The sequence below is a fragment of the Diadema antillarum genome, unplaced genomic scaffold (assembly GCF_040938485.1).
Source record: "Diadema antillarum isolate AM-2024a unplaced genomic scaffold, OU_Dant_1.0 seq00000693_RagTag, whole genome shotgun sequence".
Lineage (NCBI taxonomy): Eukaryota > Metazoa > Echinodermata > Echinoidea > Diadematoida > Diadematidae > Diadema > Diadema antillarum.
Window position 1 is genome coordinate 2,383,116 of NW_027271598.1, and position 16,366 is coordinate 2,399,481.

Below are 16,366 nucleotides of genomic sequence, written 5' to 3' on the forward strand. Positions count from 1 at the left end.
CACTGCCAGAAAAACTGCTCTCCCATAGAGATAACACGTAAACTGGTCAAATTCTACAAGGATACATTCAATCCATTTTTACGAGGCGATGATGTCATCCAATCAAAATGTTGTTTTTACATTAATGAAAGAACATTTCATAAGCTACAACATACTGAAATATGGGAGAAAATTGGCAGAGGATAAGTGAGATACGCTCGAGTAAACTTGTAATTTGATGACGTCATTTTGAAAATTTACTTTTTTTACTTTATTAAGAAATTTGATATCTTTTAATCATTTTGTCAGCATTGCCTACCCATGAAATGACATGTACAACTCATCAGCTTTCAATATATGTAAAGAAAATGGGGGGTCACCGTCCATCCTGACGAGTAAAATCGGATTTAAAATTGGCAGTTTTTTGGCATAGTTGCACTGTATATCGCCATTGACGCGCGCGCGGAATTTCAACTTTGACGGCCCCGTATGACGTCATATTGAGTCGGATTGACTTGAAACGTGGTATAAATATTCCTTGACATTTCAGACATGCGATCAAAGTGAAAAAACTGGAAATTTCAATTGCATATGAGCTGTGCGTGCGTATATGCGCGCGCGCGTACGCGTCCGTCCGATTTTTTCAATTTTTCAAAAAATGCTCCAAATGGTCTGAAACGTGTGCAAAAAAATTTTGAGCTCGATTGGAGCATACAAATATTTCAACGCGCGCGTACGCGCACGTTTTAAGAGAAAATATGAATTTTGAGAACATGAGTAGAATGCGCATAACTTGAAATATATGTGACGTAAATTTCATTGAAAAATTCTGTTTCATTAATGAGATATGATTGAGAATGTGTTTTCATATAATGACGTCATAGTGACGTCACGGTCGACTGATCACAATGATACATTAGATTTGCCGTCTTTGGGACATGATGCATACATGATATAATTTTGAAATTGACAGGCAGCGGACTTTCTGAGCTAACCTCTGCACAACTTTTGAGGAGAAATAAAGAAGAAGAAGAAGAAAAACAAAGAATCCGTACAGATACAGAAGGTGATCCGAGAGGATACTCGGATCACCTAAAAAGAGCAGCCATGTTATTTGACCCAGCCCCTCCATATACAGGGTCAACGTCCTACCACACACGACCTCAGCAAGACGCACACCACTTCAGCCCTGCAGACAAGGTCGTCTCCAATAGAGGGCGCACTGTGATCATCCTCACCACCTTCATCATTCCAATGAAAAACATCACTTGCAGAGTCAATTCAGAAAGTACAACTCATCACCATCACCATCACCATCATCATCATCACCATCATCATCATCATTGTCATCATGAGTAACATTAGGCCTACCATCTGCACCACCACTACAACCATCATCATCTCTATTTCTCTCAAATACCCTATCCCTCTTTGTCTTTCTTCTTCTGTCCCTCTGGCCGTGTATCATATCAAAGCCAAAATCTTGGAGAGACAGGGTCCAGAAAGATGGCTCTGTATCCCCCCATCCCCCCCCCCCTTTCTGCTTCATTTTTTATCCAGTCTTTTGAGAGGGAATTTTGTGTATGACAGCACAAAAGAGGTTTTTTTTTTTTGCAAATTTTCACAGCAAATCTCCGGCATTTTCAAGTTCAGCTTGGCAGGGTAATAAAATCAGTAATCAAATGGTAGCAGCATAGATAAATCCTACTCATGTCTATGAACAGTTTGCTGATTTTATTCTTCTGTCATATAAAACTTTGAAAAAAAAAATCCCAACTAGATGAGATCCCTGACAAATGCTTACCATCTTCAGGATCAAAGATGGTGACAAGGGCACGGTCGGGGTATTCCAGAGCTCCCATGACTGGGTCGTGGAGGATGATTTCGAAGGTCTCAGCCTGCTCGTATTCGTTGTCGCTGGTGATGCGCACGCGCCAGAAGCCCTCGGTCTGGCCAGGGTTGAACTGGACTTGTCGGGCAGACTTGCCGCGGAAGTCCTCGCCGGCCACGGCGGTGCCATCGGCAGTCTGGATTCCTGTGGACGGTGGGGGAGAAAACCGGAGGAAAGAGAAATTCTAACATGTTCTTTCCTCATTCTTCTCAGTCTACTCTTTAATGATAATTTCTCAGTTATTGATATTGTTTTCAAAGCTGACGCCTCACTCAATCATAATAAAGACATCTGTCATAGAATTCTGATTAAGCCATTTGCCAGTGATGCTGGCAATGCATATGATTAACACAAACAAACAAACAAACAAACAAACACAAATTTGTGTCTGTTTTTGCCCCCCCCCCCCCCCCAAAAAAAAAAAAAAAAATCAGATATAGTCAAGTCAAAGCAACAGATTGGCAAGACTTCGAGCAAATTAGCATACACATTAAGAAAACTAGCGGCAATTATAAGGCCATCATGATCACATGATACCGATACTGCTTGCATATAAACCTATTTACAGCATAAAAAGACATGAATACAATTTTCCTTTACAGGTAGAATGCACAAAGTCAACTCCCTATAGCTAGAAGGATATATATAAAAACAAATAATCACAGACTGGTCTTTATCAGAGCCATGGAAATATTCTTGGAAGAAGGTGTGAAATTACTAACATTGTGTGTTTTCATGGAACTTTTCTCTTGATACCTTACTCTCATTTCACTACATTCACCTAATTCCATCATCCTTCTGCGGTACAAGCTGTTCTTAGAAAGAAGGATGCTTTTGTTTTCAAGTCAAGGGCACTATGTGACATCATTCCCTCCCAGAAAATTTCCTCCCCATCTCCCCCTCCCCCCTCCCCCAAGACCCAAAACAAACACTAAGTAGACCACAATTTCCACTGCAAGAAAAAGAAGCAGATCCCTGAGAAAGATACTCACCGACGAAAGAGGTCTCTCCAAGGTATCCGCGGCGGATGAGCTTGACATTCAGGTAGCGGTCGGTCTCGTTCACCTCGTAGTACTCCCTCTCCAGCGAGATCCAGGACCAGTTGAGACGGAATGGCTGGTTGGACAGAGCATTGCCACCTGCAAGAAGAACAACCAATCAGGTGTCATTACACAAATTAGTGGCTTCATATATTTTTTTTTTCTCTCTCTCTCTCTTGCCTCATGTAATATATTTCTCAGTGTGCAAATGCCAATGAAAGAAAAAAAAGAAGAAGTGCCGAGCCAGATACAAATGTGTCAAACAGTGAAGAACTGAAATTGTACATAAGAAATTACATTTACTATCAGCTGTAATTTATATTCAAGAAGACTAATGAAGGTGCATTCTTGTGGGCTTTTTTGAATGACTGAACATTCTACTCAGACAAAAAAGTAAAAATACATACTTCCATAAAATATCACTACAAATACCATTCAAGAAGCAATTAAGGTTGTAAAGAGAGATGAAATCAACATGCAAGTCACACCAGATGAGGTTTGCCCATAACACACTGCACAAAATGATTCATTTCATCTAGAATGCGCTTCATTAGACAGAACTGATAATTTCATTATTTCTGTCTTTCATTCTTTCCTTCCTCCTCTTCCCCTCTCTCTCACATTCATCTCATCATCCACAGATCACACAAGCAAATACTCTGTAATAACCCAGGGGGCGTATCAGTTTGTTCTGCCATTGACCATGTCCAGATGTCCAAGCTAGACCATCCCTGCAGGGAAGGTCGTAGTCAGTTGAGGTCACACCCAAACCTTGGGTGTCCAAAGACTCCAAAGGGTCAAGAACTGGACTCCCCCACAAAAATTGGGCCAAGTGCAATCCATTACTGACCGGCGGGGACTTGATAGTCCTGTCGGCAGGAAAAGTAACAGTGACAATTTCTGACAGGAGCTGGATTCTTAAGGGGGACGAGACACCAGCAACAGATGTTGGTGATGAGGGGTCACCCACAGCAACAGATTCTTTGCAATTCCTGTCTGTCTGCGTATGTCCATCTCTCCCTCTCCCTATCCCCCCTCTAAATCCTTCAATCATCACTTCAAAATGTAACATATCAAATACAGATTATACTACACAATTTCCTGAAATAGGTTCTCTTCTCATATTCATGCATGAGATCTGATGACCAGAGTACTCTTCTGTGCATTAGCTTTACAGCCTACATTTCCTATAGGCTTTGACACTTGAATCTCTGCGTGTACACTTGATGCTTCAGCATGTTTGAAGTGTGACCATTTGTCTGTGTGTATATTTGTCTGTCTGTCTGTCGGTGTCCCTGTTTTCCTTCCTGTTTCGGACGAGGCGTATCTCTCGCAAAGCAAACCATCTGGATGCCATAGCCAACTCCTTGTCCCTCTCAAGCGAAGAGGGACAACTTTCGAATCTTTACTCTGCGATCCCTCTTTTTTCTGTTCACTGTCCCCTCCCTCACCTCCCCCCCCCCCTTTTTTCCTCCACACATGATCTATCTCGTATACAGGATGATGACTCGTAATCCCCCTGGACAATTTAAGAATAAATTCTACATCTATTACGGAGAGAAAGAGAGAGAATCCGATGATGACCCCTACATTCGGTATCTGCTTGAAGCAAGCAGACAATTGTTTACTCAATGGTGCAATGGCCGCCGAATATGAAAATCTCCCATATGGGTCTAATCATAGGGTACTAATGGAAGTTGTGGGGGGTGGAGGGGGAGGGGGAGGGAAGAAATTCAGGAGGCTTTAAATATACTGCCAGAAAGCGATCACCTTGTTTGTGCTAGGGATACCACCACATCCAGTAAATCATCAAACGAAAAGTAGGTCCACTGGCAAAATATATTTGACAGAAGTGAGGGCAGGTTTACACATTGCCCTGAGCAATTAATAACTTCATTCAAAGTGTTTCCCTGATATCTGCCCATCAAAATGTCAGACATAAATTCAAGTAAAAACAGCCTTATAAATCCTACAACAGGATGGTTTCACATTTACCAACACAGTTTTTTTTTTTCTAATATAATCATATATGTCATCAACTGGTGCAAACTTGTGTTTATTGACAATCTGCCAATCAGTTTCCAACTTGCACAATGCAATGGACTATTCCAGGAGCACTGTATACTCGGGAGATCCTTTCAGTCAAAGCTTTAAAATCAAGTGGCAAGCAAATCCTAGATTATCAATTGACCATACTTCCAAACTTCATCCCTAGACATAGTTTAATTACAGTGTGACCTTTACATTTATCACCTACCCCCAAATAGGGCCTACATACTCTAATCCAGACTTTTATGAACATGTGAACAAACAAGAAACATGGTGCACAAAGAATTCTGGTGCAGAAGCATAAAAACGTTTCCAAATGCTAACACTAACTGAACTTGCCTCGGTCCAAGTGAGGCAGAGAAGCTGACACACTTAATCCCACATTTTCTGCCTTTGTTGGCCATTCTCTATACCTTACGGCACTACAGAATCATGGAGAGTTGAGATCTGCAGTTAGGCCACTCCTTTGACCCACCATCCCACCTCCCTCTTTCCTTTTCACCTTACAGAAGAATGACGATTTGATTAGCATTAGAGATTACCATCATGACACTATTCACAATAACATTTCACAGGTCTCCCTTCTATAGTCAACTCGACTTTTCTCCTTTCTTCCATTTCCCCCTCCCCTTTTGAGAACAAATCTTTACATTTTCCTGAAAAGTTTGTACTACTGGGGAAGCACTTACACACCGGGGTGCAATGATATGTCATGTTGCTGGGCAACAGAGTGGTGGAATGTGCTGCCTGATAACTAAACATTTGAAACAAGGGTGAGCACAAGTACCATGAGAATGGCACATCAATTTGTCTTCTTTGTGGAGAGGGCTTTTCTCCCCCTCCCCCCCCCCCTACTCCCCCCCCTTTTTTTTTTGTTGATCATTTCTCCAGCCAGCCTTCATTCACTACCCATCCTTTTCTTTGCAGGTGAGGCAGAGTTTGCGGAGGAAAAGTTAAAGATAGCTTGTTATCGGCTGAACTCCGCATACAATGGGAGTCTGAGGAGTAATTGCCCCGTGGGTTGTTTCTCAAGCAGAGACCGTTTCTCAATGTAAAGAGACTCTCCCAGGAAAAATCGGGTCGGGCATAGCCGGGGTCAAAAGGTCAGTGAACTATCTATCGAGGGTAGAATAAAAGGAAATGACGAGTCTCTGGGCTTCCTTCATTTTGAGATGGATAGATTGATTCAGGAAGGCAAACAATTACTCAAGCTGACAGTTTCAGCTTCTCCAAATGAATGCAAGAGGGAAATTGTCTCCACCATTTTTTCTAGCCTGCCCTCTCCTCTGCAGTAGATCTAATCTATCCCAGAGAAGTATATATTATCATATAATTATCATATATACATGCATATCTCCCCCAGACATCAAAATGCCCACCAATAATGCTGTTGATAAGTTGTTCACTCTGTCCGGGGATGAAATGAGGTCAACTATCCGATGATGGCTGGTTGGAAGCTGTTGGTTTGTTGACAATGGCAACAAGCAGTCTGTATACATCCTTACTCCTTATCCCCTCTCTGCCAGCTGTATAGAACTTGTCTCCTCTAACCTCCATCTCTCGTCCCCTCCACTCCTCCTTCCCAAACAACTCCTCCAACCCAACATCCAGCGTTTATCATCATCGTTTGCTGGCATCCTCTTGCCAATCACCCGTTCTCTATCTTCTCAAGCCAGTCAACTTTGATCTGGATGCCTACAAAGGATGCCCAAAGAGGCTGCCATTTCATATCCTCACCAAACTACCACAGTTGTCCATCATATCCCATCCCATACATTCCTGGCACACTCATGCAGATTTGAGGTCACAAACACTTGGAATGAATGATACTTACATAAATGTAAGAAATGAATACACAGATGGATCAATAAAATGAACACACATCGTTTCAGTACATCAATTACCTCACAAAAATGATCAGGTCCACCACTGCCGGCTTTGCAGATTATGCATTTGTCAGCAGAAAACAAATATGGCAAGTTCTATGATTGTCATTACAGGAGGGACGACACTGAACACAAAAGTGACAGCAGCATCTATTGTGCTCCTTTATTTCCATCATAGGTGACATTAAAATGAGAATGAGGAGGCCATCTCCAGTTATTATCTGAGCATAGGCACTGGCATAGAAACCAGACATGGAAAGGTAAAGCCAGACACTCGTGAACAGTACCCAGTGGGGTGGAGGAAAAGGAGAGATTCCATTGCATAATATTGGTTGAGAGTGACTTGAACAAGCCCATTCTTGAAGGCCGGTGAAAGGATGAAAATCCCCCTTTTGTCATGCAGTCCGAAAACTCCTGTTGTCTTCACGGAGAGAGTGAACAAGCCTGAAATCAGCGTTAAGCAGAGAGCGCTGTTTGCATGAGATTTGGGGTCTCTCGATACGCAAGAATGGCACCGCGCATTTGGCGCAGAGATTAGTGGGTAAACCGGTTGAGAAATAGTAACACCGTCGCTTGCCAATTTTCTCCCCCTCCCCTTCTTTTTTAATAGGTAAAGGCAAAACATATTTAAGTATTTGAACAATGTTGTTCAAAGGATTAAAGGAGTACTTGTGAATGGCAAGTCGACAGAGTGAAAAACTGGAGCAACCCAAACACACTTGGCGAAGACGAGTGGGTGATGCACAAAAAGCAAAAGGATCCATGGCAACAAAACTATAGATATTTGGCAAAAGGGAAGAAAACGAAGACTGTTAATGTAATTTGTCCCCATCAGAGGGCAAAAGACCAAGAAATAGGCCTACTGTGTATAGTCAAACAGGAAGTCAGCAAAGTGGAATATTCAGTTCCAAAGATACCAAGCTATCAATCAAGAGATAACATTTATACAGTGTCACATGTCAGATTTACTCAAAAACACACACACAAACACAAATCATCTCTTATTTTTGACTATCATATCCGTAATCTGAATGTCAAAGTTTTAGTCTCAAAGTAAACTGCAAACAGGTTTGTGACGTCAAGAATTTCCGCTTTCACACCAATGAAGGAAATCAAAGGGAATGACTGCCATATTTCTGCTGATGGTTTCTGAAGGGGAAAGATAGACTGTCAGGACATGCATGAGCACATGTTATTAAATGTGAACTCGGCCGACATCAAGGGCAGGGGAAGAAAGACTCTCTATGACAAGAAAACAAGCCAAAATGAGGTGGAAACAAGCCAGAATGATGAAGAAAGCCAGCTGGGACGATGAAGGAAAAAAAGCCAGGCTGCTGAAGGGAACAAGCCAAGATGATGAGGAAACAACTCAGGATGGCAAGGAAACAAGCCAAGATGATGAGGGAACAAGCCAGGATGATGAGGAAACAAGCCTAGCTTATGTGGAAACAAGCCAGGATGCCACGGAGACGAGCCTAGATGATCACAGGGCACAGATAAAAGCATGATCCTACAAAATCAGACTATTAGGAAGGGGCAGGAGAGGAGGGAGTTCAACAACTCCCAGAATAAGCCTGAATGTCATCCACGAGATAGAGGAATCATTTCTTTAGCTGCATGGGGGGAAACTGAACAAAGAGGTACTGCGTCAAGGGAAGTTTTGCTCCGAAATGTCAAGGGTGATGGAATCACGCCCCGCAGAAATCCTCTTCAGGTATCGCATCTTTTTCATGTGGCTCTTCATGCTAGGCCCGGAGAGACAAGGGGGCATTATCGTGATTACACTAACAAGTCTCCTTCCTTTGACACAGGTAAAATCTTCAGGCTCTTCTCTTCAGCACTGATAACACCGAAAGACAACTCCTGCAACGAGATAATGCTGACAAGGGGACTGGAAAGTCCTTGAGATCTTGTCTGCTGCATCACAGGAGGAGTCATGTAGGAATAAACCTGATCAAGACGAGGTATACTTTCTATCACAATTCTCGATCCCATCAAAACTTCCAATCTTGTCCCCCTCCTCCCTTGCCTCGCCTGAAATTCACTCGAAGCTCTGAAATTCACCCGAAGCTCCCCATGTAAAACATCAGTGGTGTAACTCTGTGCATAGGAACAGGCAACAACAGTGTTGACAATGTCCCACACAACATCATGGGCTATGAGAGCCAGAGGGGAGGAATTGTGGCCCCTTGACCCCCAGTCAGCTCCTCATCCTCTCCTCCCCCCCCCCCCTCACTTGATAATGCTCTGTAACCCTGGCACATTATAAATTAGGCATCATTATTATGTTGTTCTACTTCTTTTATGGATATTTTTAGGTACAGCATACAGGATATGAACAATTGGCTTTGGTCCGTTCTCAATCGTTTTTCTCACGATATCAATGGGGGATGAACATGGGTTCTAATAGCTGACAGACAAACTATATAATGCCATCAGTGGAATAAAGAATCTTTTCTTTAAAATAAGCCACAATGATGTCAAAATCCCAAAGTTCATCAGACAGGATGTATGGAGGGTTGTGACATTTACTCGCATTACCCTTTTGCATGTCATACAACCATATCCCCATGGGTGCAATCAAAATGGGCCAATGATCATAAATCAGAAATTAATGGGGGGGGGGGGGGGACCTTATTCACCGAAACTTGGCCGACCATGTTCCCTCCTCTGGCAGTCTGTATAACCCTGGAATGAATAGTTGTTACTGTTCTCTCATTAACAGCAGGAAAAAAAAAAGGGAACAAGGCTTTGTGACTGGAAAAAAAATGATACAGAGAGGTAATTTCTGCAAAGACCCCCTTTAATGAGGTCAAACAGTTTGGAGTTCAAGGGATGTCATTCTTTGAGGAATGTTTCGCTTCATTCACAAGGGTGTATGAAACAAAAATTAAGAGTTACTGTGATGAGGGGTGGTGGGGAAGGAGAGGGGAGCCTTTCCTGAACTTTACTACAGTCTACCCCCTCCAGAGAAATTTAACAATGACAATCTTGTCCTGTACTTGACTTCAGAAGGCAAGGAGGCAAAATCTTACAATTATGCCCCCTGGGGTGATTTTTTTTTTTTTTTAGTATTTTTTTTTTTAGTCACACTCGCAGTTAAATTTGAGTTAATATAAGCAAATAGGATATGTATTCTGATAGTTTCATAGATTCTGCTCCAAAATGGTGAAAATGTATTGGGGGGAAAAAAAACCGAATAGTCCCAGAACTTGCCCACATGTCATAAACAAGGTTCTCCCATGGAGTCTTTCCTGCCTCAATCCTGGATAGCTTTATCCTAATCCTTCAGAGCATGCTGACATATTTGCCACAGCTTTTCTACTTAATATCAGGTTTTTTTTTTATGTGTTCTATTTTCAATAAAACCACAAACATTTTATACTGATCAAGAGTAAAATCAGAAGAAAAAAAAAATCTGTACTGGAATAACATACTTGCTGAGCAGTCTTTACAGATCAAGATATATCTATAAAGGCATGCAACCATACACAGACACACACATACTGATGCACATGCACAAAGTATGAAGAAATTTTACTACACAAGTTTCATAGAACACCATGAACAGAAGGTTATTATAATGTTCATGTTATGTTAACCTAATTTGTTACCTTACTACATTAATTGATTCTCTGACCTCCCACGGAAAATTCGTACGCATTTTTTTTCTCACTGCCAGCTGGGTAATTCCTAAGGTCAGAACACTATGGGGAAAAAAGAACTCAGTTCCTGCTGCACTTTCTCTATCCTACTATCATTTTTCCATCTCTTTCTCATTCTCTCTCTCTTGTTCTATCCCTCTTTTTCTTCTCTTCTCTCTCTCCTTCTCTTTAACAATATCGATGGCAAATGCAACATGTTTTTCGCGTTAGACTGGTTGGAGATCCCCTATCAAGTGTAACCCAAATGTCTCGACCTCTTGCTCTTGGATCGTCTCTCCCTGGCAACAAAGCGGTATCACATCGCTAGTTAAAAATCAGAGCGGATTTGTGCCCGTCATTTCGACTCAAATTTTGCGCAGAAATGCTCCGGACGGGGGCTGCTCATGACAGCACACTCATTAGAAACAGACCTTGCATCTTTAAAAGACCTTAATAAAAGAAGGGGGAAGGAAGGGGGGGGGGGAGGAGGGGGATAAAAGATACACTATCAAGCTGCTTGGATCATGGGAAACATATGCCACCTCCCTTCTGCTTCTCCCTCAAATTAAAGTGTCTACCAGAAGTCTACGGGAGAAAATTCCTCCCTGATTTAACGTAAATAAAAACTTGTCATTCATTACTACCAACTGGCATTCGGCAATTCCACTCTGCCATCACCGCTTGCGTCCTGCGCCGAACTCACAGATGCTTATCGCTACTCTCTGATGACCACTGAAACTACGGGGCGCAAGTTCGATTTCAACCATATTTTTAGAATCCAACGAATCTCCCCTCAACTCGAGAGGAAGGGGAAGGGGATTTATTCATCACAACTTGGAGGTAAATTTTTGATGGGAAAAGCTTTAGTGTTTTACATTCCTGACAATATACACAAAGCAACTCTTGTGCCCCCTCCTCAAATATTTCATGCAACAGATGGAAACATATTTATACATATCATTTGCATGAAATCAAGAGCATGTATGCTGTGGTTTTGTTTTGGGGGTCAAAATAAGAAGGGCATATTTCTTTGTGTAAATACTGGTTAGAAATATTATTAAATCTTTTTTTATCCTTCAAAAAGTCAGAAATTGTGTGTTTATTGACTCCACTTAGTAGGGGTGTGTAGTTTCTCTGTAAGATTACCATCCTCCTCTGATAAATATAACCTATTTTCTATCTCTGCGAAGATCCATCTTCAGGAATGGATGTGACATGGTATTACAAACCGAGCTGATGTGAACTATGTGACCAACCCCCTTCACCCTGAGTTTTGTTAACAGTCTTGAAAACATTCATGTATAATACTGTGTAAGGAGAGTACAATGACTCCTGCAAACCCTCTGAGGGAAGGGGCAATGCAAAAGGGCATGTGAAAGGCGACATTTTCAGCATTGATACGAGCAATGGTGGAGGCATTCTAGAGAAGATTCAGTTTTTGAAATGTCTGGTTCAACAATCTTCCAATTTCAAACCCAAGTGCTGCCTTTAATTCTCAACTGCACCAATCTACTGTGCTATTGAATGGTTCAATGACATGACTTTAAATGGAAACTGGTTGCCAAAGCCATTAAAGGTGATGTTACGGCGACATTGTACCTTTTTCAGCAAATCTCAATTGGCGGCAACATCACAGCCACTAATAAGGGAGCATTGCCATGCAGCTCAGAGCTTATTCCTCTAAATCATGTTTCAGCTGGGATTGGAACGAGGCTTTGGACATGGATAGGACCTACCCTCTCTAAGTTAGCCTTCAAATCAATCACTGGCCTATTCAATTTGCTGGTTATTACAGAACATCCACAAGATAAACTCCATGTCTTCCATGTGGAGGTGATGGGGCTGACATTTATACTAATAGTAAACCACCATTTTGTAGACCCATGGCTAATCTTCACCCTAACTTCACACTCATTGCTACAAGCCATCCTGCCATGCAAAGCTAACCCAGGGGGAAAGATGATTCACTGCTCTATGAAACATTCCCACTGCAGACAGACCTTCCAAATAATCTGATAAGTATAGGTTCATGTGTGGCCTCATTATTCACACACTTATTAATCTACCCCAATTTCTTTTTCATTCCATTTTTCAGTGAAAATTAAAGCATTTTTTTTTCTTCAAATGTGTTATGGACATATGGGGGCTCAAAAGGGGGCACAAACTTTCCCTCTCCCTCCCCAAGCTTCTTGTTAACTGCCAAGTATTTCACTTTGAAGAATCACCTGCACATGACTTTTCACCGCAAAGCGCAGGATTACTTCTCGGAGCAGTCGACTGTGATTGGAGAAGACACGCACAAAAGTTTGACTCTCTTTCTAGAACCCTCTCCCTCTCTTTTATCTCTTGTTCACTTTCTAACCTCTCATCCCTCCCCCCCCCTCCCTCCAATATGAGTCACTTTTGCTAGACTGATCATATATTATTGTCACAGTCTTCCAAGGCCATGAAGAATGCCATCACCTGGTACGGTCTGATTCAGGATCACTCAAATGTGTAGTCACGGACACTCTGTCTCCACTTTTACCATCAATCTCATTATGCCTTCTTTTATATTTTCTATACTACACAAGAGACAAACCAACCAAACAAATAAATAAAATGAATCACAGTGAATGCAATCAAAACCACTGTTGGAATGCGTTTTCTGAGGTCTTTTGGAAGATTATCTTCTTTGAAGGGATAGCCCATGCAGAAAGAGATAACCAAAGAGCAAAGATAGGAGAGAGAGAGATCAAAAGATAGATAGACTGACAGACAGACAGACAGACACATAGATAGATAGATAGATAGATAGATAGATAGATAGATAGATAGATAAAATAGATAGATAGATAGATAAGATAAATCTATAGATAGATATAGAAAAGGGAGAGACAGCAAAAGAGAGAATGAATTGCAGGAGCAAGTGAACCTCAACAGCACTCATCAAGATTACAAAATAGAAACAAATGAACAGCAGCTTGTTACATAATACTTGGGAGAAGGGGGGTATAATATGCAGTTTTACGGGGTCATCTCAACATACAGCTATATCCAGCATGATGATGTTTTCATTCCTCTATGCTATTAAACCTTTCCAGATAGCATAGGTATGTGACAGAAGTAGCACATTTTATCAAACAACCCCGCCCCCTTTTTTTTTTTGGGGGGGGGGGGCGGGATAGGGAGGGAAGGGAGCATACACATGCTCATATTATTGTGGTCTTTCCTGAAGATAAATGTTCAGCTCGTACTGACCATGAATCAAGTAAATTCAAGCACCACCACTCCACCTCCCCCCCCCCCTTTATAACCTGTCACTAAAAACTACCCCCTTCTGAGGATGGGGGGGGGGGGGGATTGACAAGTAATGTGACGCTATCTGAGCAAGGTTAGCTAAGCACATGGGGGCAGAGACTGTTTTCTTAGCCAAGTGCTTCCTGCTTGTGCTGTAAGGTTAGGACAAGTAATTCACACTGCTAATGAAGAGCTGACCACCCAATAGGAGAATGTCACTGTTATGACTTTCTAAAGATGCATGGAAAGAGCGAGGAGGGGTGGGGGATGGGGAGGAGGAAGAAAATGACAGAAAGAAACACTGATGTGCCACACACTTATTTTCTATAAATACGAAAATGTATGAATAAAGATACTCATATTATTCATTCCCAATATTCAGTCTGTCTACAGTCCATTTGAACAGGATATCTCCATTTCGAGGGAGAAGGGACAGGTATTATGTAATCTCAATTCATTACACTGGATGGTATTGACAGCTGAGTATTCAGCACAGAAAAGTAGAGCAGTTGCTTCCTGTCCAATAAAGGTTGCCCCACAATGTTTCTTCCTCCATACACTGAGAATGTGATTACAAGCTGTACTGTGGAAGATGGACGAGATGTGGGGAGGGGTGGGATGCAGGGAGGGGATGGGAGAGGGTAGTAGTAACTGTAGTTTCCATGTTGCACAGATGGTCTGCATAGCTTCGTTAGTTGAGAAACATATGTGTGATTACGGGCTGTAGTTTGGTGTAGATGTTTATCTATGTCACTGTGTGGTATACAAAGGCAATAGGATGCCTATAGATAATGATGATGATTTCCTCAACTAAAGAACTATCACAGTGTGTCTCTTTAATACCAAAACTTGCTTTAGTCTAACTGTACTTATCCATTTGATTTTGAAGACACTTGACTTACAGCATGTATCACCTTGATGTTGTATTTTGTACCAGGTCAAAGACAGAACTGTTTATTTGGCTAAGGACAACCTTCAAAGTAAACTGCTCTATTCTTGACAAGATGTAGCAGTAAAGTGTCAAACTGTTTCCCACAAAGAATAATTTTACAGTTTTCAGTCTGAGCAGCCATAAATTTTCCCATTTCAAAGTGGATAGGAAAGATTCATTTTACCTATCCATAAATGGACACACAAAAGAGAAAGAAAGAGAAAACAGAAAAATAAAATGCGAACAGTTGTCCGAACACAAAGCAGCAAGTTATGCAACCTGAACTAGAGCAAATCCTTCAGAATAGCAAGGCCCCAGAAATTACACAGGCTAAGCCCAATATTGGCACTATACTCAGCCACACAGGAAGTGCAGGTTTACAGGAAAATATCCACAAACATCATGAAGTAACTCAGTCTTTGAAATCCACCTTCACGCACTCACAATTGGTGACAATTAAGGATGAAAACATACCATGATGTTGTAATTCACACTACAATCACGAAGTGAATCCAGCTGACATGTAAGAACCCCCGGACAAAGCAGCTTGATATCAAACGCAAACCAACACATGTGGGACTGAAGGAATTGAACTCTTGGAGGCCACTGGTCATGGCGACAGTGGAAGTCTGACAAAAGTTCATGATCAGTTTCTGTACTATATACTCTATTGATGCCACAAGAGAACCCCATAAAACACATCTGAAAAATATTTCACAAACATTTTGAAGCACTCAATGAAACTGAGGACAAGGTTACATCAATATGGCTCCATCCAAACCTCACCCCTACCCCAGAAAAAAAAAAAAAAAATGGCAATAAATTTATATTCTTTCTCCAGATCCCATTACAGAGGGAAAATATTGCAATGTCATATTGTGCTGAATTTACATTTGTAATATGTAGGTCTAGCTGTTCTTGACACTGAATTACTGCAATGATAAAAAAAAATGCAATTAAACAATAAATTTTAAGCAGATTCAGCTGCAAGTTCTCATCCTGAAGAATCAGGATCATACACCAGAGACACAAATTTTCAAGGTGGTTAGATGAAAAAGGTGGTCAAAAGGGGGAAACACTATTAGAGGTACCTACCATGATATGGCCTACTAATGCAAAACCTCTTTACTTGCAAAATCTGGTCTTCATAGAGGTCTGACTGAAAATTTGCCTTAAACTAACTGGACAGGAAGTCCCCATGATAAATACGCAAATAAAACCTACAAGTGCAACTGCCCGAACAGCACAGGTTAATTTCAAGCTGTTCTGAACAGGTATTAGATGCGATATCCCTCAAAAATGAAAAGTCATTGACTGCCGCGAGAGGATATGTAAATCCCAGGCACACATCTATTAAGATACCAATGAAAATATAGGTGCAGCCTAATCTCACTTTGAAGAGGGAGAGGAAAAGTAAAGAAAGGTTTTGTAATATGCCATTTATGAGCAGTGGAGATGAAAATGCCATCTCTTTACAACTCTGGGCCACTTTACGGGCATCACTTATGCTGCTATATCTGGCTTCTTACTTGCCCAGAATTGGTGTCATTTGTCACTGTGATTAAAGGATCAGCCATAGAGTGGAATTGCTCTCTCGGAGCTATATAAACTTCATGAATGGAATTTCAAGCTACCTCTACCCCCCCCCCCTCCCAATATTGTAACAG

The 16,366-nt window shown here is 41.5% G+C and overlaps 1 protein-coding gene across 1 annotated transcript in view; it reads right to left on the minus strand.

Moving 5' to 3' along the window:
- LOC139737420 (extracellular matrix protein 3-like) overlaps positions 1-16,366 on the minus strand; it is a 187,138-nt gene that overhangs the window by 54,879 nt on the left and 115,893 nt on the right. Inside the window, exons 3-4 of the mRNA XM_071648094.1 lie at positions 2,863-3,009; positions 1,784-2,014 (exon numbers count right to left, since the gene is read on the minus strand). Coding sequence (XP_071504195.1) covers positions 1,784-2,014; positions 2,863-3,009 — 378 coding nt within the window. The remainder of the gene's footprint in view (positions 1-1,783; positions 2,015-2,862; positions 3,010-16,366) is intronic.